At 43.4% G+C, this 27267-nt stretch overlaps 1 protein-coding gene across 6 annotated transcripts in view; it reads right to left on the bottom strand.

Annotated features, from left to right (window-relative positions):
- Window positions 1-27267, bottom strand: part of RCOR1 (REST corepressor 1) — a 345293-nt gene that overhangs the window by 69146 nt on the left and 248880 nt on the right. The window contains exon 1 of one of the 6 annotated variants that reach the window (XM_039364838.1): window positions 2042-2696. The exons of the other annotated variants lie outside the window; for them this stretch is intronic. Coding sequence (XP_039220772.1) covers window positions 2042-2132 — 91 coding nt within the window. The 5' untranslated portion in view covers window positions 2133-2696. Of the gene's footprint in view, window positions 1-2041; window positions 2697-27267 lie in introns of those variants that run through there. 6 annotated transcript variants of the gene reach the window in all.

The raw sequence follows: 27267 nt of genomic DNA on the forward strand, positions 1-27267 counted from the left end.
GGTCCCGTGCATGTAATCGGGCCCACGGCACTAATGCTATGCATGATATTAACTTCCCCAGAAGTTGAGATAGTGTGGCCAATGACACTTCCCTGCCTCTGCGCACCCTGAGTGCCAGGTCTCTGATGCTCCTGCACCTCTCCTCTGATAAGTACACGTGACAAGAGTCTGTGTCTATCACCATGCCCAGATGTAGCAGGCGGGTGGAGGGAGTCATCTGGCTCTTTTTGAAATTTATCAAGAACCCATGGCTCTATAGGGTCTTTATTGTGAGGGCCAAATCCGACTAAGCGGCTGAGACTGACATTGACTGGATCAGGATGTCGTCCAGATAACACTGGACCCGTACGGGGACCAACCTTAAATGAGCTGCCAGCACTGCCAAGATCTTGGTAAAGACCCTGGGGGCTGAGGAGAGGCCGAATGGACGAGCTCTGTATTGAAAGTGGCGGTTGAGGTAACAGAATCGCAAGTACCTGCGATGTTCCTGGAGGATAGGAATGTGTAAGTATGCCTCCTTTAGATCTATTGAAGTCAATAGATCCCCCCGCCTGATACTGGTTAAGATGGATTGTAACGTCTGCATCTTGAACCTTCTGTATTGAAGGTGGAAGTTCAGCCCCTTGAGATCGCGGATTGTTCTCCATCCCCCTGAAGTCTTTGGGACTACAAATAGGATGGAGTAATATCTCTGTCCCACCTGATCCAGGGGGACCTCCTCTATGGCCTTGATGTTGAGAAGGTGTTGGATGGCATCTTCCATGAGACCCCTTTTTATAGTTTCTCATGTCTGGGTAAGACACAAAATGTCTATTGGCATGGATTTGAACTCCAGGGACAGGCCTTCTCTTACGGTGCGCAGAACCCAGGAGTCCGTGGTTGTGTTTTCCCATTGGCGGAGCGAGTCTTCCGTCAATGGGGGGATTCCCCTCTGAGTCACTTACCGTGACAAAAGGGGTGACCCTCTCTGACACGAAAGGATGACTTGCTTTGGGGCTGGTATCGGGATCTGTCCCTATAGTTTGGTCTGTCAAAGACGCGCTCTGCCTTGGGAGCTGTGGCCCGGTAGGGATGGTCCAGTTCCGTTGTGGTTCCAGTCTGAAAGAACTGACGGCGATTATAAGGGAGGAAGCACCTGTTTGATTTTCTGGCTATAAGGGAAATGACCTTTTGCTTCTGTTTATTCTCAATTAGAAATGGTGTTAATGCCTCCCCAAATAGTCTGCCACCTGTGAAGGGGGCAGTGGCCGCACACCACTTGTGTTTGCTCTCAGCCCTCCAGTTTTTGAGCCACAGCAGCCTCCAAGCGACTACGCTGGAAGCCATTGCCCAGGCTGAGTGCTTGGCCGAGTACAGGGAAACATCTGCCATGTATTCCGACATGGCTATGAGTTTGGTCAGATCCTGGTGGATCCTGACCTCCTCCAATGGAATCCTATCCTATAATTGTCTGAGCCAGGTAATGGATATCCTGGCAAAGAAGGAGGTGGTCGTTGCCACCTTTGCCGCCCATGCAGATGCCAGGTGAACCTTGCGCAAGGAAATTTCAGATTTTTTGTCTCCGCCTTAAGGGCGTCTGAAACATCTGCTGGAAGGCTGGCTGCAGAGAAAAGTGGGGCTAATGACTCATCTACTTTAGGCACCTCCAGTAGGTCTGCCAAGTTCTTTGCCATGTCCACTATCTTGCGCTCAGACACTGCCTGAGAGGGCTGTGCTGCTAGGGATTCCCATTGTCCCTGAATGTTCTTCAGGAATAAAGGAGGACATGGAATTTGGAGGTGCTTGGCTACCGGTTCAGCGAACAGGGGATTAGTGTCCTGATCTGAAGAAGGCTGTGGCATTGGGGCCGCGTCGGATTTGATCTTTCCCACTGCGCAGGCCCTGTACACCAAGGATGGGAAGAGCGATGCATTGAAAAGCTCAGCCATGGGATTAGAGTCATGTATAGGTTCCTCGCAATCGGACCAGCATTCCCCACCCTCATCATAGTTCGAGACGTTGGAAGACTCGGATTTAGGGGAATGGGATGGGGAAATCATACCTGAGCGATCCAGTGGAGGTCGTGAGGAGGTAGCCAGTGCAGGGGAAGGTCCCGGAACAGGAGACGCCTGCTGGTGGCCTGCCGATGCCATGGCCTGGAACACTGCCTGCGATATCCATGTTTGGCGCTGGTCTGAGAAGGACGGCTCTAGTGGAGGCCGCAACCCTGCAGCTGTCAGAGAAAAGGTTGCCGTGGGTGCAGATGATGGCCCGAGCAAATCTAGGTCCTCCCCAGAAAGAGGTGGTCCTGCCTGACCACAAGTCTGAGCTGAGACCTGCTGAAGAACATTCTCAGGTGACCAAGCTCTCGAAGTGGACGGAAGATGAGCTCCCGTCTCAGGCAGTGCATAGACCGGAGGCGTACTACTGTGTTCGGCTGACAGTCATTGCAGCCGAGAGAATTGCTTCTCCAGAGCTCTGTGCATTCGGTCAGCCTGCCTATCACTTGCCTTACCAGCCTTTCTGCCGTATTTTGACTTGGCTTTAGCCTTACCTTTAGGTGCCTCAGTAGTTGGCTCGACTTGGATGGAGATGTTACCTGTGTCCAAAGGCTGTGGCTCAGTGGGTTCTGCCATTTCAATTGAGATGCGCCCCAGACGAGACTCTGGAACTGACTCGCTCTGCAGGAGACATCAGGAAGCCCTGCAAGAGGGACTGACTTCACGTGGCAAACCTGGACTCACGCTGGGTGCTCGAAGCACTCGTCACCTAGGCCCGAGGCAATCCGTATACCTGGCCCGACATCAATAGGTGACGAATTCACACGTGTCTCACAATAGTGGCAATGGTCAGGATCTTGGAAGCAACCACTAGATGCAGAGTGGCAGAGAACCAGGCAAAATATGGCGAGCAGGGCTTGTAGACTTTCGCATCAGCGGTGATTCCACCAAACTAGGTGCCTTTATTGCCTATAATGCAATCTAAAATGGCGGCCCTGCTTGCCCTGGGTGTTTCCCTATAGGTATGATAGCTGGCAAAATGGCAGATCCCCAGGATCCAAGGGTGGGGGGTGGGGGGGGTAATAAGGTGAATACAAGGTAAAATTCCTATGTATTAAGGCTCTCAGCCAAAGTTGTAATAAAGCTAGATATTCGAAGCTCAAGGAATCAATTCAGAAAAGTCGCACCTAACAGCTGTTAGGCGCGATTTTCGCTGCTCTTAATGAAGCTCCGTTCTCTCTAGCGGCAATCAGAAAGGAATCAGTAGGAAAGGAATGTCCCCCACAATGTTTTCCGAGCGGTTACTTAGTTTTTTAAAAAATTAGGTTGAAAAACCCCAGAAAAGAAATGAGGCCTGCGGACTCAAAATGGCGTCCGCTAAGCAAAGGCACCGACAGGGCCCGGTCGGGGAAGAAGCCACGTGGCCTCAAAAATGGTGGCCGTGAGCTGGAGCTCGGCCGCTACAAAGGCAACAAGAAGCACCCCTCACTCGTATTTGTGCCGAATTTAAAGAAATGCAGCTGCCTGCTGCATTTGGGGAGAAGGTAGCCACCCCTCCCTGCCAGACAAGGAAATATTTAAGGAAACGAAAAGGATTCAAGCCTCCTTAAGGGATCCTACTCCCCCTAAAGGAAAGGGAAGGAAGGAAAATTAGGAAAGAAAATGCCCAAACTTCCCAGAGAAGGAACAGACAAAATTCTAATTCTCCTATTCCCCAGGAAGAATCCACCAATGGTTTATAACATCTAGTCTGACCTGCTATCCAATGAAGAGAGTCAAGATATCATGTACTCATGGGCGAAAGACTAAGATGAAACTGGAAGTAACCAGATAATGAGGAGGCGTGACAATTTGACAACTTAGTCTGATTGGGCAAGAGGACTGAAGTAACCCATTGGTGGATTCTTCAGTCATCATGCTGGAGAAAAGTTGTTTTTTTCCAATTCTTGTGAATTTTTTTCCACTAGGATTAAATCATGTTTCCTTGTTTTGTTAAGTTCCATCTTAAGTCTCTATCCTCAATTCTATATCCATTTATCTGTTTTATCTGCTCCTTCTCTACTGTTGTTTTCTGGGAATATTTTTCATGTAGAGTTAACTTGGAAATAGATTGATTTATATTTTCAAAGTTGTTTTGGATGTATTAGTGGTTTAAAGTCATTGTTGTTTGAATTAGTTGCAGTATACTATATATCTTCTCCTGTGACGTATTTATGTTTTCTTGGTACGTTCTTTCTACGTGTCTCTGATCCATGATAGCCAAGAATTTGAGTTTTTCTCTTCCTTTCTTTTCTCTGTAAATAGCTTTAGAGTCCCAATTAGGTAGATATTTGTAAGTTCAAAAAAGATTTTTTTTCCTGAAATTTATAATTCTCTCTTTGTCTACAGCCCAGATTATTGTATTTTTTGTCACAGTTGTTCTTTGTTGTTAAAGCTTTGAAGATCACAGACATAGATTAGCTTTTCCCAGATTTTGCCAAGTCTTAATATTAAAGTCATAGCTGTCATAGTCTTCATCTGCCACTAGGTGTCAGCAACTATTTGTTTTTCAATTTCCAAAGTGAACAATTATCTCTGAAATGAGAGTCTTAACCATTAAAACAATTTTAGATTTATCCAGATTTAAGTTTCAAGTTTCAGGTTTTATATTTATTTCACTTCCATATATTTTGATCCTCCATAAAATGATTAATTCGCCGCTTCCGTTAGTATAAGGATGGGGCGGAAATCCCCCTCCTTCCCTTTCGGAGGTATTTTGCTTCTTGAGGATCTTTTCCAGGAAATTAGATGTAAAATAGAATAGAGAAGATCAAATTCCTCACCCAATTTCAAGCACACTGTTCAGAGCTGTGCTGGTTAGTGCTTTTGGACTTCAGTTGCAAGTAGCTTGGGCTGGTCGATGCAATATGGCCAGCCTTTTTCCATTGGGTTAGAAGGCTTTCCCCAATCGAAAGGAACGGTCGCCGCCGTTCCAAAATCGCTGGAGCACCCTCTTTCTTTGTCACCTCTCCGGGGCAACATAGACCCATTTAGGGTCCCTTGGCAGGGCGAAATTAGCATCAGGGGTATGGAGAATCTGCAAACCTACGACCGGTCGCTACCGCGCAAAACTGGAAGTCTCCTGTTTCCTTCATCTAATATCATCTCATTAATTCCACACAGCAGTGCACATGATCCAACATTATAGCTTACAGTTTCTCCTCAAGATTTGAAGCAGCAGTAAGGATTAAACAAAAAGAAAAAACTTGAGTGTGTCCAAAGAATTAAAATTGGCATGCTACAGTTCCGCCCAAGTACTTAAGTTTATATTTTTTCAAGTGCCCACATTCTACCATTTCATCAAGAAATTTAAAAATACTTATAAAAAATTGTGACTGATAACAAAACATAGTAGCAGTTTTCGATGGACTAACTTTGCATTAAAATGCCTTCATACTCCAAAACTCCAAGTTTACTTCACAAGGTAAGCAGGAACAGAATTAACAACTGAATTAATGAAAGCTTATTTTAAAAGAAAAGTCTTAAATTTGCCACAGAAAATGGCTTTCTAAGAAAAGGAGATTTAAAGGGAGTCTAAGACTGCATAGTCTGTGTGTGCAGTCTGTGTGTGCAGATTATACAGTGGGGCAAAAAAGTATTTAGTCAGCCACCAATTGTGCAAGTTTTCCCACTTAAAAAGATGAGAGAGGCCTGTAATTGTCATCATAGGTAGACCTCAACTATGAGAGACAAAATGAGAAAACAAATCCAGACAATTACATTGTCTGATTTGGAAAGAATTTATTTGCAAATTATGGTGGAAAATAAGTATGTGGTCGCCTACAAACAAGCAAGATTTCTGGCTCTCACAGACCTGTAACTTCTTCTTTAAGAGGCTCCTCTGTCCTCCACTCATTACCTGTATTAACGGCACCTGTTTGAACTTGTTATCAGTATAAAAGACACCTGTCCACAACCTCAAACAGTCATACTCCAAACTCCACTATGGTGAAGAACAAAGAGCTGTCGAAGGACACCAGAAACAAAATTGTAAACCTGCACCATGCTGGGAAGACTGAATCTGCAATAGGCAAGCAGCTTGGTGTAAAGAAATCAACTGTGGGAGCAATAATTAGAAAATGGAAGACATACAAGACCACTGATAATCTCCCTCGATCTGGGGCTCCATGCAAGATCTCACCCCATGGGCGCAACATGATCACAAAAACGGTGAGCAAAAATCCCAGAACCACATGGGGAGACCTAGTGAATGACCTTCAGAGAACTGGGACCAACGTAACAAAGGCAACCATCAGTAACACACTACGCCGCCAGGGACTCAAATCCTGCAGTGCCAGACGTGTCCCCCTGCTTAAGCCAGTACATGTCCGGGCCCGTCTGAAGTTTGCTAGAGAGCATTTGGATGATCCAGAAGAAGATTGGGAGAATGTCATATGGTCAGATGAAACCAAAGTAGAACTGTTTGGTAGAAACACAATTCGTCGTGTTTGGAGGAGAGAAAATGCTGAGTTGCATGCAAAGAACACCATACCTACTGTGAAGCATGGGGGTGGCAACATCATGCTTTGGGGCTGTTTCTCTGCAAAGGGACCAGGACGACTGATCCGTGTACAGGAAAGAATGAATGGGGCCATGTATTGTGAGATTTTGAATGCAAACCTCCTTCCACATCAGCAAGGGCATTGAAAATGAAACGTGGCTGGGTCTTTCAGCATGACAATGATCCCAAACACACCACCCGGGCAACGAAGGAGTGGATTCGTAAGAAGCATTTCAAGGTCCTGGAGTGGCCTAGCCAGTCTCCAGATCTCAACCCCATAGAAAACCTTTGGAGGGAGTTGAAAGTCCGTGTTGCCCAGCGACAGCCCCAAAACATCACTGCTCTAGAGGAGATCTGCATGGAGGAATGGGCCAACATATCAGCAACAGTGTGTGCCAACCTTGTGAAGACTTATAGAAAATGTTTGACCTCTGTCATTGCCAACAAAGGATATATAACAAAGTATTGAGATGAACTTTTGATATTGACCACATATTTATTTTCCACCATAATTTGCAAATAAATTCTTTCCAAATCAGACAATGTGATTGTCTGGATTTGTTTTCTCATTGCCCCAATGTACATCTATAAACTTCATCCTCTAGATGTATTGAATCTAATGTATAGATAGTCCTTGACTTATAACCACAATTGAGCCAAAAGTTTATGTTGCTAAGTGAGATAGTTGTTAAGTGAATCACTATAGTTGTTAACTTAGTAACATGGTTGTTAAGTGAATTTGGATTCCCCGCTGACTTTGCTTGTCAGTAGGTAGCAAAAGGAGATCACATGACCCTGGACATTGCAACTGTTATAGCAATAGCACTTAGACTTATATACCGCTTTACAGCCCTCTCTAAACGGTTTACAGAGTCAGCATATTGCCCCCAATAATCTGAGTTCTCATTTTACCAACCTCAGAAGGATGGAAGCTGAGTCAACCTTGAGCTGGTGAGGATCGAACTGCCGAACTGGTGGCAGTTGTCAGTCAGCAGAAGTAGCCTGCAATACTGCATTCTAACCACTGCGCCACCACAGCTCATGAGTCAAATTGCCAATTGTCTGAATTTTGATCACATGACCATGGAGATACTGTATTGATTGTAAGTGTGAAAAATGGTAATAAGTCACTTTTTTCAGTGCCACTGTAACTTTGAACAGTTATTAAATGAACTGTTGTAAGTCGAGAGCTACCTGTACAACTCTTAAACTTAGCAAGGAACTTGCTAAGAACTGTAGTTCTAGGAGATTGCTGAATTAGGAAAAGTTCCTGTACATCAAGCTTCCACCTATAGGTATCTTTGATGAGATGCTTCACTATCAGGTACACATTTTCTAAAAAGGCCACAAAGATATGAAAGAAATATCACTCAACCATAACATATTGAAGAATCTTACATTCACAGGAACAAGAGCAAACCAAAAATGACACGCTATTCTCTCTGCAGTCATGACTCTGTATCAGGGTGGATAAACACAGATTCAGATCCAATCCAAATAAGAGCATGTGATTCAAAGGCTGATTGATTCCAGGACTGTACCATCTTTGGTTTTGGACAGAGTTGTGCTCTCCTGGATAAAGCAGGTTCACAATCTAGGAATCTCCCTTATCTCCAACTCCAAGAGCAAGAAGAAATCAGGCCCAGGAGAGCTTTTGCACAGCTTTGGTTGATATACCAGTAGTGACCTTATCTGGAGACATTAATTCGTGCTCTTTTCATCTCTAGATTAGATTACTGTAGCTCATTTTACATAGGGCTACTTTGAAGACTACCTGGAAATTTCAGCTGGTCATGATCAGTCACAATACTGAACCTTACATCTCTGCTGGAGTTTCATTGGTATTGCCTTTTTTTGTGGGGTTGGAAGGGTGCCTTCTCTGTTGCAGCTCTCACCCTCTGGAACAGCATCTGCCCAGAAATCACTCTCCTGGGGTTTCAAAAAACCTTTCAGACTTAATGTTGGGTGTTACACTTGAGCTTATATTTGGGGAGGGTTTGCACTGTGCTTTAATGGCTGTTTTTAGTCTTTGTTTTATGTTTTTACTGTTTTATCTTCTATTAGATTATGGATTTTGTAAGTTGCTCAGAGTTTGTTGAAATGAGCAGCTATAATAAATTTAAGTAAGTTACTGATTGGTAGCTATAAAGGTAGCTTATATGCTAGATATCTTAGGGTCTATACCTTTTCACAATAATTTCTGCCTGTTTCAGCCAAATAACCAGAGACCGCCACTAAGAATCCCCACCTAGCAGAAAGCATTGCAAGATGGGGGCACATTGCAGGCGTTCTTTAGAGTAGCTCCCCACCTTTGGAACAGCTAACTCCTAGAAGCAAGGATGGCCCCTATCCTCCTAACCTCTGGGAAGCAAGTGAACACCTGTCTCTTCTAGAAAGTCTTCTAAAAGATCTCTGGGGAGCCATTATAACCAGCAGCACCATATTAAACAAAGGCAGTTTATTAATTTTAGCATTTATTTGGAAAATTAGGTTTGGGGTTGTATTAATTTAAGTAATTATGTTGGTTTTTATATTATATTTTTACAGTGTAAGTTCTGTAAGCCCTAGTTTCCAGCCATAAAAAAATTACATGAATAAATAAAGTTTCTCCACTTATTTCTCTTGGTTTCAATACTACAAGTGAACCTACTACAGTAAAAAAGCTGAAACAATAGTCAGAGGGGAAAGATGAATGAAAATGAAAAATTCTGGTTTTCATGATTTCATTCCACTCTTGGATAGAATAAAAATGTCATCGCTGTTTTTTTAACATGAAGCTAAATCACGTGTTGTGGATTTTGTTTGCTCTGTGGATTATTTTTAAAGTGGAGATTAAATATTTGCTTTTGTAAATTAAACTCTTAAACATTCTAATTTCACTAGCAACTAATCAGAAAGTTTACTGTCCATTAAAGCTATTCTCACTGCCAATTAACTCAAGTATATGAGGGGAGAAAGAGAAAAGCTTTCTATGTCAATAACAACCTTAAGACAAATTTCAGGGAGTCCACTGCAAAATTCTTTTGTTCTGCATAAAATATTACTAGCTATATTGAGTAGCATAGTTGAAGTTGAATATGCGAATAAGCAATGAAACAAAAAGCCGCTCTTGGAAGAAAAAGAGGGTTGTCATTATTTTTTTCATGACCTGGAGATTACTTATAATGTATTAGACCATTTTGTTCAGCTTTTACAGATTTCCGCAGGCAAATCTTTGCAAGCAACTGCTTGCTCTGTTACTTGCTGCTGTTAGATTATACGAATGAAATTAAAATTTGAAGCTGTATAACTTCTCTTTAAAATAGAAAGCGAAGCAATATTAAAAAGAACATACACTGCACCATAGAAAGAGAGTTCAAAATATTAAAGCTTTTTCTACTCTATGTCGATGCTTCTAATTGTCATCCAATCATTCATCAGTATGTCAAAATAGCCCATGAAGCACACTGTAATGCAGTGTTTCCCAAACTTGACAATTTTAAGGCATGAGGACTTCAACTCCCAGAATTCCACAGCCAGCGTTGCTGGCTGTGGAATTCTGGGAGTTGAAGTCCTCATGCCTTAAAATTGTCAAGTTTGGGAAACACTGCTGTAATGGAATTTTTGGATGACCTTGGAGGATGAGGGGAAGAGATGCTGCCTAGGAAACAACCAGACACGCGGAAGGAACTCCCAGTGGCTCAAGGTCAAAGAAACTTAGGAAGGACCCGCCCTAATTGATCAGATGGTTAAAAATAATGGTGGGAAGTTTGTACATTCAGACTTGCAAGATTATGTTAATGTAACCCTACAATAAAGTAGTCTAGTTTACCCGGGAGAATTGACACCTTCTTTGATGGACTGCATGAGACAACATGAACTCACATATGCACACAGGACATGAAAACCTCTTCAAATAAAATACCAGCAAGATATGATGAAGACTAAGCTAAATTATTCCTCCAATGGTTGCTTTCAACAAGGGGTCTTCTTTTAAAATATGGCAGGGTTCTTTGCTCTGAATTTGAAATCTGCAGCATGGACTTTAAATACCGTTTCCCTGAAAATAAGACCTAACCAGAAAATAAGCCTGAGCATGATTTTTACGTCTGTGCCTAATATAAGCCCTACCCCCCCAAATAAGCCCTAGTTAAGAGGCCGCCCACTCCATCCCACTGTCTAGTTGCCCACAGCTGCAATGGGGCAGGAGGCCACGCAGTACGCTGGTGCCGCCACCACAAGATGAGGCAAGGCACGTGGCGGGGCGTGTGGGGCAGCTCCAATCCCCGCCATCTGCCTCGCCTCACCTCATTGTGGTGGCACCAGCACGCCGCATAGCTTACTGCCCTGGCGAGTAACCAGACGGTGGGTCAGAGTAGGCAGGCAGCCCTGTGACAGCTCCAGCAGGAGCCAGACCAGCTTTGCAGTGCTCCCACTCACCTGCACTGCACAGGCTTCGCAGTCCCAGGGTGATCTGGCCAAGGGGCCAGTGGGCTGCAGCTGCTGCCAGACACTTTTGGCCCTCACGCACTCATCATCTGATGTACATGGAAAAATAAGACATCCCCTGAAAATAAACTCTAATGGGTTTTTTGGAACAAAAATAAATATAAGACCCAGTCTTATTTTCAGGGAAACACGGGTATAATTTTTCTACACAATTAGAAGAGTACTTGATTCATAGGATTAAAGCAAGAGATAGTACCTAACTTGAACCCAGCCCTAAAAATAATCTCATATAACGCTTCAAATGCATATTCATGATTTGTGATTATTGTCTGTATGATGGCTTTAGATTAGATGTTTACTTATCTATGGTGATAGTAAAGGCATTTAGTAGCTATCCTAAGAGACAAAAAAAAAAATCAAGGGCTGTACAGACTTTTAATATGACTCAACCAATTCTCATGTATTTTCCCCCAGTTATCACAGTGTTAAAAGCAGCATTGGAATAAGACTTTGAACATTACAAATTTTAATCATTTGCAACATTTATCCAGCATTTTCTTTCTGTTTTATCTGAACACAAGTACTTTTCTCTATTATTTATTCTGCAACTAGTAGAGTTGCCAGTTGCAATACTTAAAAGATAGAAAACAGGAAGCTTGTTTAATACTATTAACATCTGATCTCTCCAAAGCTATAGGCAAACTAAAAACCACTGTCACACACTAAAATACAAAAGAAATCCAAAATATTATATAACAGCGAAGTCTTATTTCTCAAAAATGCAGTCTAAAATAATGAAAACTGGTTTTAAAAAATCAGTCTCTAAGGATCATTGCTATCTGAGAAAAAATAACAGCCTTCTTCCAGCTTTGCTGCCTGAGAATCTTTTAAATGGAAATACAAAGGTCTGAATTTGAAATCTTTTGCCTGCAAATAATGTACTTTAATACAGAACAATAGCTCACAGTGGTTTACATTTCTCTCTAAAAATGGTGAGAAAGTCTTAGTGCTAAAGTTACCAAACAAGTAAGCTTGCTCTTCTTTGAAATGATTTCAGAAGCAATCTGATCAAAACAGTGCCTTCAACACAAAAATAAGCTTCAATTATTAATTTATTTATATTGACTTAATGAAGCCCTGAATTTATGATTGAAATTGAAGTTGTACTGACATCCAGAGAGCATTCCATAATTATTGAATTGGTTACACTAAGAAATATCTTGTTATACTTAAAATGCACTTTTTCCCAGCAGTGCCACTTGACCAGAGAACCATGGTGGTACAAGCAGACACATTCATCAGAAAACCACATCATATCATCTTAAAATCTGTGATTTCTAGACCTAATCTGGGTTACAAGTAACTGTAACAATTGGAATGCATTAATTGGTCACAATTCAGCAGATTTCTCTCTCTTTAAGATTACAAATTTTCCATCAACTACTACCTCAAGATTTTTTAAATCAGGATTTTCTCTGGATGAAATAAGTCACTTTACCCTACTATTTGTATTCTTCTAAATCTTCTATTTGCGACAAATGTCTCCTTGGAACTAAAAATGAGCAGCAGTTGCTTTTTATCTGTTTTGCTTGTATCAAGTTTTTAAAAATGTTGCACAAAATTATTAATGTATTTTGATATATCTTCTGAGCAAAGACCAATACTGCAGAATTCAGAAAAGTATCAAAATGAGAATAAGCTCTGGTCTATGTTACTAGCCAAGGAAGCAGAGCTAATCTGCTTAAAATCTGGCCAACGTTCCTAAACATCTTTAAACACATATTATTATTATATAGTAAAGTTGGAAGGGACCTTGGAGGTCATCTAGTCCAACCCCCTGCTTGGGCAGGAAACCCTACACCATTTCGGACAAATGGCTGTCCAGTCTCTTCTTAAAAACTTCCAGTGTTGGAGCATTTACTGCTTCTGGAGGCAAGCTGTTCCACTGATTAATTGTTCTCACTGTCAGGAAGTTTCTCCTTAGTTCTAGGTTGCTTCTCTCCTTGATTAGTTTCCACCCGTTGCTTCTTGTCCTGCCTTCAGGTGCTTTGGAAAATAGCTTAATTCCCTCTTCTTTATGGCAGCCCCTGAGATATTGGAATACTGCTATCATGTCCCCCCTTGTCCTTCTCTTCGTTAAACTAGACATACCCAATTCTAGCAACCGTTCCTTATATGTTTTAGCCTCCAGTCCCCTAATCATCTTTGTTGCTCTTCTCTGTACTCTTTCTAGAGTCTCAACATCTTTTTTACATCGTGGTGACCAAAACTGGATGCAGTATTCCAAGTGTGGCCTTACCAAGGCATTGTAAAGTGGTATTAATACTTCACGTGATCTTGATTCTATCCCTCTGTTAATGCAGCCTAGCACTGTGTTGGCCTTTTTGGCAGCTGCAGCACACTGCTGGCTCATATTTAAGTGATTGTCTACTAGGACTCCGAGGTCCCTCTCACAGTTACTACTATTGAGCATGGTGCCACCTATGCTGTACTTGTGCATTTGGTTTTTCTTGCCTAAATGTAGAACCTTGCTTTTTTCACCATTGAATTTCATTTTGTTAGTTAGTGCCCAGTGTTCGAGTCTGTCCAGATCCTTCTGTATCTGAAGCCTGTCTTCTGGAGTGTTGGCTATTCCTGCCAGCTTGGTGTCGTCTGCAAATTTGATGAATTCCCCATCTATCCCTTCATCCAAGTCATTGATGAAGATGTTGAAGAGTACTGGGCCCAGAACAGAGCCCTGGGGCACCCCACTACACACTTCCCTCCATATAGATGCAGTTCCATTGAGGACCACTCGCTGAGTACGGCCGGTCAGCCAGCTACGGATCCATCTGGTGGTGGTTCTGTCTACCCCACATTTTTCTATCTTGTCAAGTAGTAGGTTGTGATCTACTTTATCAAATGCCTTACTGAAGTCCAAGTAAATTATGTCACAGCATTCCTCTGATCCACTAATTTTGTCACTTGGTCATAAAGGATGAAGTACTGTGTATACTACTATCTAAAGCAGGGGTCCTCAATCTTGGCAACTTTAAGACTTGTGGACTTCAGAGGAATTCTGGGAGTTGAAGTCCACAAGTCTTAAAGTTGCCAAGATTGAGAACCCCTACTCTAGATAGAAGTTGAAGCCAATTGGCAAGTGCAGATATTTTCTTTCTTATATGCAGTAGAGACCACAGTATGGTAAGTTTAAAAGGGCTGCAAGTATACATGCACACAAATGCACTGGATTCATTATTCAAAATGCCAGGCATGCATGCCACATAATATACATAAAAGTTTTTCACATTTACAAACATTCAAATCCATTTTCAGTGATTTCATTTGTTAGCATTATACCATCTTTTTCACTCTAATCTTTCTAGCTTATTATGTTAATTATGAAAAATTGAAAGCATAAGTAACCATCAGCAATTGAGATTAATTAGGGAATAATCAGTAATTTTTCATAAACACAAGTCTCCACTAATTTAAAAAAAACTACTGCATACTAGCAAAGAGCTGGCAGCAAAAGGACTAATTTCAGAAAGGGACAATAAATGCACTCTGCTTTGCCTTAGAAGTTGGAATGTTAAAGGAGTTGCAACGTATTCTAGACCAGGGGTTCCCAACCCCCAGTCCATGGACCGGCACCGGTCCACAGCATACCAGCAAGCGGGCCACACAAATAAGCAAAGTCCATCCTCTGGATGCAGGCAGTATTCAAAACCACACCCCCTCTGGTCCACGGAAAAACCTTTCTCCATGGCACCGGTCCCTGGTGCCCAAAAGGTTGGGGACCTCTGTTCTAGACTGTGACTCTATTTTTCAGTCAACATTCTTCTTCTGTACCAAACTATTACCTATTATAACTTCTGCTTCTTTTAATTGATTTAGAATATCTTTCTGTCCTATTCTGCCCAGAGCTCAGCCCCTTTAACTTTTACCTTCCCAAATCTGTGCTCTTCCAGGTGGTATCAACCACACTTCCTAGGAGCCTGTTCCACCCTGACCAGTGGTGAAGCTTGTAGTCTTTGATTATGGAGAGGGCCAAAATTGGAGATGTGCATTTATTTGTGTGCAAAATGCCAAGTATTTTCTATTTTAGACTGAATCCTTTGGAGAATGGAAAAGAAATCCAGAAAATCTACAACATCAAGTAATGGGAACAGGACTGAGAGTGATTCAGAGGATGTGGAGACATTCAGTGCTAACCATGTGGATATAAGAAAGAACAGGTTAAATTATTTGTATGGGGAACATGCAAATCAAACAGAAAGACAAATATTATTTAATACACATTCATGAAAGCTAGTGGGATGAAGGTCAAACCTGGTGTAATTTCTTCAAAAACAATAGGTCACTCAAAATTGGACAAGAATTGGCATATGTGAAGGAAGTGTAATCATGTGTAAAGATCAGAAATTTGAGCACAAAGATATAGCTGACAGTATTTGAATAAGAATACATAGAAGAAACAATAACATTTGGATGGTGTACTAGAGACTACAGGCAGACCTTGAAGCAGAAGAAGATGTTCCTAGTTACTGAACTTTCAAGGAAGAGAGACATACTAATAATGGAAGACTTTAACTATCCAGCTGTCTGTTGGAAAACTAACCCAGTCAAATTAAAAAAAAATATTTGTTGCTCCTTGAAAGTTAAATAGAAACAAAGAATTGATGATCTCACTCAGTGGCTTCATGTAGATGTTAAAAAGGAATAGAGAGAATACTGATCCTGCAGCACACCACAAAAGAACAGCCATGGGCTGGATCTCTCAACATCAATTGGAACCAGCCTTAGAAGCCAAAACAACGCAAGGCTGTACTGCTAAGTCCCAAACCCCATAGCCAGCTCAAAAGGATACATGGTCGATGGTACTGAAGGCTGCTGAGCAATCAAAGAGAGAAAAGATGTTTACACTACCCCTATCCTGTTCTTGCCAGAAATTATCCACAAGTGTGACCAGTGCTTTCACTATTCCATAACTGGACCTGAATTCTGACTGGAAGGGGCCCAGATAATTGATTTCATCCAGGATCTTCTGAAACTGCCAAGCAGTCGCCTTCCCTAAAAAGGGAACATGAGAAACTGGACAGAAATGTCTGGGCAGGTGGGATCAAGAAATGGTTTTTTAATGAGTGGGAGAAGCAGGGCCTCCTTAAAAGGCCCTAGGAACCATCCTCTCCTTCAATGAAGAACTTATCAGTGCCTGAATTCACCTGACAGTCACCATCTTGGAGGCTTTCACCAACCAGAAGTGTGAGGGATCTAATTGGCAAGTGACTGATGGCATCAAGGACCCTGTCCACTTCCTCAGGACCAACAGGATCAACCTCCTGAATGTTGTATCCTTGTATAACAATTAGGATCACAACACCTATTCTTTAGAACAGCAAACATGAAGGACTATTCCAAAGTGTGAAAGGCCTTTCCCGAAATCATCTTGAGTTTCAAGGTACTATAGAAAGGCAAATTGGATCACAGTTGTACCTTCATGGTAAAATTTTAGGACATCAATTTTAACTTGAAAAGGACTGGAAAAGACCCCATGGACAAAAGTTCTCAAGTCAAAAAGAGCATTAAAAAGTTGAGAATTCCTAAAATGTGCAATTGTATAACATTCCAACAAAAAGAAAAACAAGGGAGCAAGTGAGGAAACCATAATGGATGCAAGGGAGATGTTTGACTGATCTAGAACTTAAAAAGAACGTGTAGAGACATAAGGATGAGTGTAACCACTAGAGTAGCATATCAGTAAGTAGCAACTGCAGAAGAAAAGTTTGAAAGCCAATGAGAGCCTAGGCTTGCAAATGAAGCTAAAAGCAACAAAAAAGGCTTTTTGCCTATGTCAAAGGAAAGAGCTGAAACAACTCCTTGGAAAGATAATAGGTAACCCATAATAGAGAGAGCTCCTCAACTCCTACCTGTGGTCTTCTCCTAAAGAAGGGCTTTGTTCAAATATACCTAACCAAAAGAACTAACACAAAAAGAAAGTTCAGATATAGACCTGAACTGTCATGAATAAATTGAAGCTTTGAGAACCAAATTAATTCTAGCCAACAGCCTTGAAGCTTTTGGATATCATCTTGCCACCTCCTTCTCTGTTCTCTGAAAAATCAGAGACAACGAGCGGACTGGATGCAGTAACAGTGGACTTCTGCTGCTTCAGTGCTGTCATGTCACAGCCCTATCATGATCAGCTGTAGTCACATGATCAATATTTTCAACACTTCCTCACAGCTTCCCAAAAGTCAGTGGGGAAGTCAGCAGGAAGTGTAAATTCAATCATGATTGCCTACTCTCCCTGCCATTTTCCCACTAGCAAAGTCTTTGGGAGCATCAGTAATGGAGAAGCCACCAGGGAAGGTTGGAAGTTACTTGGGTAAGTCTCTCCCATCTGTGCAACTTCCCCTGTCTCTCTGAGCCCCTGCCAGGCCAACCACTCATGCACCCATGCATCCTTCCAGACCCATGCCATGCCCTCTTAACCTACACCGTGTCTCCTGCACACACCTGTGCACCCTTCCCAACCCTCACCGCATCCCTGCATGCCTTCCCTGACCCATGTTGCACCTGTTATTTTTTACTAAGTGCATGGGGAAACTGACAGGAAGTCTAGACACAATGTAGCAATGAGGGAGGGAAAGGGATTTCCAATTCTCGCTGCAGCTTCCCATCAGTAAACACAATGGGAAGGACAACAGGAAGTGAGAAGTCACTCCTGCTCCCAATTAACTTTTTCCTGCCCATGATAATTTTATTTCCCTGTTTAGGTAAGGAAATATCTCTAAAATGATGACCGAACAAGTCATAGATTGTCTAGTATTATGTTATTATTTCAACAGTTCTAATATATATAGAAACTAAACAGCGTATGTGATTGAAGCCCCACCTTTGATATGGGAGAAATCCTATTTAGTACCTACCTTATCCATAGGGATCCTTGGGCAAAGACCCCTAATGCTTCACCTGCTTACCTCAAAAAATATGAGAGTGATCCAAACTAGGAAAATCATGCTGGGTCAGAGGTTGCCCAGATTAATAAGGTCTGCATCAGATGTTGGGGAACCAGGACAATCTGTTGACAAGTGGACTATCAGAATAAACTATACATGGATGAGACAAGAGAACTTGGAATTGATGGAGTGCTATAACAGCAGACCCAATGAAAGGGGATGTATGAAATATATGAGGGAACTATGAATGGACAGAAAACCTGCATCCACACCAACTGAGAAACAGCTGGTTACCCAATAGTGAAGAGGAAGCTGTTCTTGCAACTTGAGATACACCAACTATATACTAGAGCCCATACTCAAGAACACCCGGAAGAACAACTGAATGTGCTGCCAACACCTAAAGCTGAATGTGCTGCCAACACCTACCACCTTTTCCATTACAGAACACAGCTGCTGATATGAGACATAAGATCATGGATAAACTAGCTACAGCCAACTTTCGAGACCAGTTATCAAGACTCAGTAGAGAAGTACCATCAAATAGCATGTCAGAAGACAGCAATACTGCTTCACAGTGCTTTACAGCCCTCTCTAAGCGGTTTACAAAGTCAGCATATTGCCCCCAATAATTGGGTCTTCACTTTACTGACCAAAGGCTGAGTCAACCTTGAGCCAGTGAGAATCGAACTGCCAAGCTGCTGGCAGTCAGCAAGCAGCAGAATTACCCTGCAACACTGCATTCTAACTACTGAGCCATCATGGCCACCACCAGATGCCAATAGAGCCCTCACAACAATCCCTACTACCATGACTCAAACCAAGAACTGATATGTGCTTCTGTAATCTTGGAGATGTTTGGCTACACAATCAAGAACAGCAGAAACAGAATAGTACTGGAAGAACATATTAGAGCAGGGGTTCTCAACCTTGGCAACTTTAAGACTTGTGGACTTCAACTCCCAGAATTCCTCAGCCAGCTTTGCTGGCTGAGGAATTCTGGGAATTGAAGTCCACAAGTCTTAAAGTTGTCAAGGTTGAGAACCCCTGTATTAGAGAAAGAAAAGACACAAAATATCAGTGCAAAGCAGCTGCAGGACCTGAAAGCAGACCACAGCAATCTTCCAAATCAGGAACCAGTCACCATCACTGTACAGATATCCAACAGCGGATCAAGAACATGAAGAACTGGACAGTACTAGGCCCACCTGGTATGAAGTGGATCTTTTGACTAAACAAACTAACAGCTAGCAGCAGACTCCACCCAACCTAGCTAAAATAAGGAAGAATAGTGCTGATCATGAAAGTCCAACCACAAGGGAACAGCACAATCCAACTACCAGAATAGTCTTCCTCCCTACAACATGGATAGTTCTTCCAGGCATCATAACCCCAAACTATTGGACCATATGGGCCAGTATATCAGCACAGCATAAAAAGAGCATTAGGAACAATACCACAGGTTCAAAACACCAGTTGCTCATGGACAGAGCACTCAGCCAAGAAACAAATTCTAGACAGACCAGTCTGAGCACAGCCTGGATTGACTACAAGAAAACCTATGACTCAATGACACATACATGGATCTATGAATGCTTTATACTGTACAAAGTCAACAGGACACTAAAGACTTCCTCAAGAACTCAATAGGACTGCAGAAGACAACACTGAAACTCAATTCAAGACAATTCACACAAGTGGTCATCAAATGCACCACATACCAAGGTGATGCATTGTTCTCCACTGCTGTTCTGCATAGGCTTTACCCCACTTAGCCAGATAATTACAAGGACTGCATACAGATACTAGTTCAGGGGTGAAACTACCATCAGCCATCTCCTCTACATGGATGATATCAAATTATATGCTAATAGTAAATGAGCCATCAATTTGCTGAACCATCTGACGTGGATTTACAGGGAGGACATAGGGATGTTATTTGGGCTGGAGTAGAGTGGCTGGATGGTAGTCAAAAGAGGGAAAGTTGTTAAGACTGATGGAGTGGAGCTACCAGCAGATCAAATAGCAGGCATATAGACCAGCTACAACTACCCTGGTATCCTCAGTCATGTGAGAACCACAATGTGAGGAGACAAAGAAAACAGTGACAGTGAAGTGCCACCAAAGAATATGACAGATGCTGAAGAGCCTGCTCAATGGGAAGAACAAAAGCCATGCCATCAACACATACACCCTGTCAGTCATCAGATAACCTACTGGTATAGTGAGCTGGCTGCAGGAAAACATGGAAAAAGTCAATTTAAAGTTCCTCACAATGTACAGAGGTTTCCACCCCAAGTTCAACACCTAGAGGCTATATACCAGTCGTAAAGAAGGCAGGTAGAGTCACAGCCACTGTCCTGTATAAAACCCAAAGCACCCAAGACTATGTCAGTAACATAGCACTGAAAGAATGTCAGACATGGGAGGAAGATCAAGCAGAGGAAGTGGCATGGCAAGTTAAGACCCTGCATGGGATGCAACATCAGCAGCTGAAGTGACAGACATTAGGAAATCCTACCAGTGGCTGGAAAAGGTTGGACTTAAAAGATAGAACTGAGGCACTAATCATAGCAGCACTAAGAACAGCCGATCCATAGAAGCAGAGGTCTACCGTACTAGACAGGACCCAAGGTGCAGAGTATGCAGAGAGGCCTCAGAGACAGTTCAACACATAGTGGCTGAGTGTAAGATGTAGGCGGGAACAGCATACACTGAATGACACTATTAAATAGGTGGCATTGTATATAGGAATATCTGCACAGTGTGTGGGCTAGAGCCTCCCAGTCCAGATACCACAGAAGGTTATGGAGAATAAGAGATACTGGACTTCCGGTTTGGCATTTGATGAGACGGGTGAAAGAAGCCGAGGTTCCAGCTTCTTAGCCCGATTTCGTTCTGCCAGGTGACCCCAAGGGGTCAGAACATTGCCCTGGAGGGGCAACAAAGGAGGGATCCCTCAGGAGTCCGGACCAGATGACAGTCAGTCTAGATGGACTGAAGAAATCCTCTAAAACAGTGGTTCTCAACCTGTGGGTCGGGACCCCATTTGGGGTCAAACAACCATTTCACGGGGGTCGCCAAACAACGCAGTCCGCCATTTTTCCCCCTTTTCCTTAGCTGTGCTATTCCCTTTTATTCTATTGGCTTTTGAAATCCAATAGAATTAGACTCTCTTGAATAGAGTCTAATTCTATTGGCTTTCAAAAGCCAATAGGAATTGTCCAGGCTGTCTTTGCCCTGCTGAGCCCGCCAAAAGTCCCATTCTGCAAACGGTGCTGCACCAGTTGAGTAGTCCTCAACTTACGACCGGTTGAATAGTCCTCGACTTACGACCGGTTGGGGGGTCGCGGCATTAAAAAGATTGAGAATCACTGCTCTAAAAGGACGGAGGAAAGGCTGCCTGGTAAGCCCAGGCAGCCCACGTTGTTGCGAGCTGGAAGAAGGGGTGTTGTCTTACCTGAACGCCTTTTCTCAGCAGGATGATGTAGAATCCACCGGATGGGTTATTCACAGCCTTCCTGCCCAGCAGACTAGGTCAGAACTTTGGCCACGCCCCTCCTTTGGGAGTGACTCCAGTTTTGACAAGGCGAAGCAGCTCTGACGAATCTCCACTCAATCACTCCATTGTTGATAACCTGCCTAGACTATTTATACGGAAGGGTGTGGATTCTACATCATCCTGCTGAGAAAAGGCGTTCAGGTAAGACAACGCCCCTTCTCCAGCAGGATGCCTGTAGAATGCACCTGATGGGACATACCAAAGCCCTCATGCCCTCATGTCCCCTCGGGAGGGATAGTCTAGGCCCTTGAATCATGAGAAAAAACGACTTGTTGAAGTACACGCCTGCCAAAAGCAGCGTCAGCCGCCGCAAAGGAATCCACTCGGTAATGTCTGACAAAAGCCGAAGGAGAAGACCACGTTGTGGCTCTGCAAATCTCCTCCACCGAAGCCTGCGTGGACCACGCGGCCGACATAGCAGCACTGCGTGTCGAGTGAGCCGTGACATGTGAGGGAACCGAAAGAGACAAGGAAGAATAGGCTGAGTTATACAAGCCCTAATCCACCTACCTATGGTAGAAGAAGAAACTTTCTTCCCCATTGCTGAAGGTTGGAAAGATACAAAAAGAGCCTCCGACTTACGAAACGAAGAAGTACGCTTCACATAGTAACGCAGAGCCCTACGCACGTCCAGCTTATGCCACTCACGTTCCATCCTGTGCCTAGGATTAGAACAGAAGTTAGGAAGAATCAATTCCTGAGATCTGTGAAAGACAGTGTTAACCTTCGGAACGAAAGAGGGGTCCAGTCTAAGGACCACCCTATCCTCGAAGAAGGTGCATAACTCCTCTCTCACTGAAAGAGCCGCTAATTCCGATATTCTTCTGGCTGAAGTAATAGCCATCAGAAAAGCTACCTTCAAAGACAAGGAATGTAAAGAACATGAACTGAGAGGTTCAAATGGGGGCGAAGTCAGGGCCTTCAACACCTTGGTTAAGTCCCAAGAAGGATAGCGATGAATAACGGGAGGTCTGGTATTGACCACTCCCTTTATGAAGGCGCTGACTGCCGGATGTTGCGCCAAAGGACTGGAATTGTCGCAGGAAAGGACAGTTGAAAGAGCTGCTAGTTGCCTGCGGATAGTACTGGGTGACAAACCTTTATTCATACCTTCCAATAGATAATCTAGGATGTTTAGAATAGTGACAGAGAGTGGATCTAATGTATGCACAAGACACCACTTGCAGAAACCCTTCCACGTGGTGTCACAGATCCTGTTCGTCGACGGACATCTAGAAGCCTGTATCATCGAGATCACCTCGGACGAATATGCCTGCCTGGCTAAACTTTCCCGCTCAAATGCCAAGTGGCTAGTTGGAGCCACTGCGGATCGGGATGAAGAAGGTTGCCCTGACTGAGGACCATTCGGTCCGGAGGGATCCTCCACGGAGGAGATACCGAAAGATCCACCAGGTCGGCAAACCACGGATGCCATGGCCAATGTGGAGCAATAAAGATTACCTCTGCTCCTTCTAGAATCAGCTTGTGTAAGGTCGCCGGAATTAGTGGAAGTGGTGGGAAGGTGTACAATAGCTGCGCCGGCCACCGACATCGGAGAGCATCCGTGCCCTCTGCTCCCCGTGTCTGAAATCTGGAGAAGAACCTGGGGATCTGCGTATTTGTCGGGGTGGCAAATAGGTCCAGGTGGGGTTGACCGAACCTCGACGTGATCTCCTAGAACAGAGCAGGATCCAGTTGCAACTCCGCATGGTCCACCTTGGCTCTGCTCAGGGAGTCTGCCTGGCGGTTTGCCTCTCCTGATATATGTTCTGCCCTTATGGAGCCCAGATTTGACTCCGCCCAGAGACCCAGAGCCGATGCCTCTCGCATCAGGTCCCAGGACCTGGTCCCTTCTTCTTTGTTGACGTGTGCTTTGGCCGCCACGTTGTCTGTCCTGACGAGGAGATGCTGCCCCTTGACTAGGGGAGAAAATTGAAGGAGCGCCAGGTGAATGGCTCGAAGTTCGAGCCAATTGATGTTTTGGGCGAGATCCAAGCAAGACCACTGTCCCTGGGCTATGTGGGTCCCCAGGTGAGCTCCCTAACCAGACTCGCGTCTGTTGTGAGAATGACCCAGTCCGGTTCCCTGAAATTGGCTCCCTTGGTCATCGAAAATGTTGTCCACCAAAGGAGGGACCGCAATGTGTGATGTGGAACTGTAACCTTCCTGTTGGAAGCACCGAGGTTTCGTTTTTGGTAAGAGTCTGGAATGGAGTCTGGTGAGGCTGAGTCGGTTGACCTTGACGTAGCTGATATTCCCTTGTCGGACGATGAGGAGACTGTTACTGAGCAGACCCAGACTGCGGGGCTCTTTGACCCTTCTCTTCTTAAATCTCTATTGATCAAGGCAATTTCCACTGTTAATCTCACTTCTGTACAGGAGGAGAAACCTTCTACCAGTCAGGTAGATTCCTGGGCAAGGAATATATTTGTCCTCTGTGACCTTCTGTTCGCAAAGAAGGTCACAGAGGACAAATATATTCCTTGCCCAGAAGTCTTCCGTACCTCCGTGGAGGAACAATGGTGCTCTTTGGCTGCTCCACCTGCGCCTAACAGCGTAGAAAAGAAACTGCTTAATGTCTCTCCATCTTTTTCCTCTCTGTTAGAGGTACCTACTGTGGATAGTCCTCTGATTTCTCTATTCTCTACATCCGCTATTCCAGGGGACATGGCAGAGGCTCTGAAGACCGATGATAAGAAATTTGAGCACTCTCTCCATCGGGCTCACCAGGCTTCGGCATGGGCGGCCAAGGTGGCAACCTCTTCCTCCTTCTTCCACCCAATATTGCAAGGGCCTAAGGACACACTCAAGATGGCATCCTGAAGGAGACAAAACACACCCTCAAAATGGCCGCCCCCAGTGAAGACACATGGCCAAGATGGCGGCCACACTCTCTGTTAGTAAACAAACATTGGAACAATAATAAGAAACCAGGAAAGGAACAAAGACAAAGAGCACTAAGTAAAAGGAGATATTCTCAGTAAACAGGGAAAACCCTGAGCAACTTGCGTTTCCTGATTGCCTTAGATCCAAATCTGAATCAGGTGTCCTGAAGAAAGGTAGCTGACGAGCTGAAGCTCTGAGCCTGTAATGGAGCCGATCCAACGCTCCAAGGAAAAAAACCGGCTAATTGAAGCTCTGAGCCTGCAAGGAGCCAATCTAATGCTCCAAAGGAAAGCCGGCTGATTGAAGCTCTGAGACTGCAAGGAGCCGATCGAGGCTCCAAAGGCGAGCCAACTGATCGGCCAGAAAACCCGGGCATGCAGCCAGCTGGCCTGAATGTCTATAGCCTCCAAAAAATTAAATTTATCAATTTGAGTATTCAATTTAAATGAGGCCAATTAAAGAACAAATTTATGCTAACTAATTGAAACTATGTCAATGAAATCACTGTTAAAGAAAACCTAATCTATCCGGAGCAAAAATAATCATGTGCTGCCGAGCTCAAGACTAAGTCAAAACTGGAGTCACTCCCAAAGGAGGGGCGTGGCCAAAGTTCTGACCTAGTCTGCTGGGCAGGAAGGCTGTGAATAACCCATCCGGTGGATTCTACAGGCATCCTGCTGGAGAAAAGCAAGGACCCATGGCACTGCACTAAACAGCTGATTGTCAACAGCATGCTAAAACTGGGTGAGCCTGCTCTTTTTCCATTTCCTTTTGGACTTAAAAATATTGATCCCCTGGTTGGGAAGAGCTATAAAGTAAAGACCCCAGAAGGACTAGGGGAGAAGAGAGTTAAAGGCGGCAAGCAACTACAGAAGGGGAAGGATTTTAAAGGACATAAAAGAACTCTTAAAAACTGAACTTAGACTGACTCAAAGAAAGACTACTTAACCTACAGGATGTGGAAACATTTTTTTAGGTATAATTCCAAGGGCAAATAACCTATAAAGAACTTTAAAAGAAAAACTTTGCAATAATCCTTTAAAACCAGATATTGACAAAACAATGTATGAGGACATCTAGTGGTGAAAAAGGATATTACAGTAATACTAAATAATAAAAGAATCTGAAAGTGTTTGATCTTGAAACAACACTCGGTGTAAACAAAGTGCCTTTGTGTGAGTTTACAAGTGAAAAGACTTTCTACAATTATATTTGTTTACTCTGGATATAATCAAAACAGGAATTACTTGGAGACAGTGGACATTTTACATCTGAGACTCGACTGGAGAATTTAGATTTGGCCTAAAGTAGTTGGCTCGTTCTTTTGAGCTGAATTTTAGCCTAAGATAGTTGGTTTTTTTTTTCTTGTTTTATTTTGCTTTCTCTCCTTGAGATATTGGATTTATCCTAAAGTAGTTAGCTCCTTTTATGGTTTGGATTTTAGCCTAAGATAGTTGGCTGGAAAAATGAGTACATCAAACCTCACCAGACTTATGAAAAAGACTTCCTCTGCACCCTCTGTTGGAACATCTAGCCCAACAATCCAGGGATCTATTGAAACAATGTTGCAGCATGAGAAAATAAGCACCACTCAAAATAAGATGCAAGCTACATAAAAATTGATTCAAGAATCAATGCAAAAAAATCATGAAGAGACAAAAAGTAACTTTGATAAATTAAACAAACAAATCTCAGACATAAAGACACAATTTGAAGTCCACCATCAAATGACTGTCAAAAATGAACAAAGAATTCAGAAAATGGAAAATAAATCAGATGATATTAACAAAAAAATGGAAATACTAATGCAAGAAAATGAAAAATTAGAACAAGCAAACCAAAATCTAAAACTCCTCCTGGTTTCCTCGGTGTTGCTGCACGGCCGAAGCCTGTGTGACGTCATCTCTCGGCGATCTCAGAAATGGAGAAAGCAGAACAGTACTTAAGATTTCAAAATATTCCTGAAGATAGAGAAGAAAATATAGTAGTTGTGATTATTGATCTACTGGCAGAGGCTTTGAAAGCAGACAGGGCAGAGATGCAAATGGAGATAGATGAACTATTTCAAATGAGTTCAAGCTACGCAAGGAAATACAAACTACCCAGAGAAGTGCATGTGAGATTTATAAAGAAAATAACAAGAGATGAAATACTGAGAAAAGTTAGAGATGAGCCATTACAATACAAAAATAAAGAAATTGTGGTCTTAAAGCAGATACCCAAGAGAGTAAGAGATACTCAAAGACAATATTATTTCTTAACTACAAAGGTGATTGCAAAAGGCATCAATTTCAGATGGTTAATGCCAGAAGGGATTTTAATCATCTGGAATAATACAAGATACCAATTGGATTCAGTTTGGAAAACAGAAGACTTTGATGAAAGAAACTGAGCATTCTTACATGAAGGAGTGCAACATGGACAAGAGGAGAGAAAAGATCAGAAACAAATAGAAGAAGCAACTGAAGAAGCAATTATACAAACAGGAGAACAGGCTGTTTGATAAGACATTGTTAACTTCTTGTCGAGCCCTGTGAGGATGACCCGTTCTGAGGCATGGAAGCAGCCAGCCAACCCCGCCGCCCGCCAGCAACCCCAACTGATCGTTACCGGCGCTGCTGCTCCGCTCCGTCGGCAACAGTAGCAGAGGCCATTGAACAGGGGAGCCAGTAGCAGCGTTCCCGGCCTCCTCCTGGTTTCCTCGGTATTGCTGCACGGCCGAAGCCTGTGTGACATCATCTCTCGGCGCCTAGCTCCTCACATGTGATGTCATCTTTTGGTGCCTCACAGGGCCGACACTGAACAGGGGGAGAGGCTGCTTGTGCAGGGCCGACATTGGACAGGGGGAGAGGCTGATTGCCGGCTGTGTTAATTGATGTGTTGCTGGATGGTCTGCCGGTCTGGAAAAGGCGCAGGGAGGGCTAGGCGCAG

Source organism: Crotalus tigris, unplaced genomic scaffold (assembly GCF_016545835.1).
Source record: "Crotalus tigris isolate CLP2741 ecotype Arizona unplaced genomic scaffold, ASM1654583v1 scf7180000019856.1557650, whole genome shotgun sequence".
Taxonomy (NCBI): Eukaryota; Metazoa; Chordata; class Lepidosauria; order Squamata; family Viperidae; genus Crotalus; species Crotalus tigris.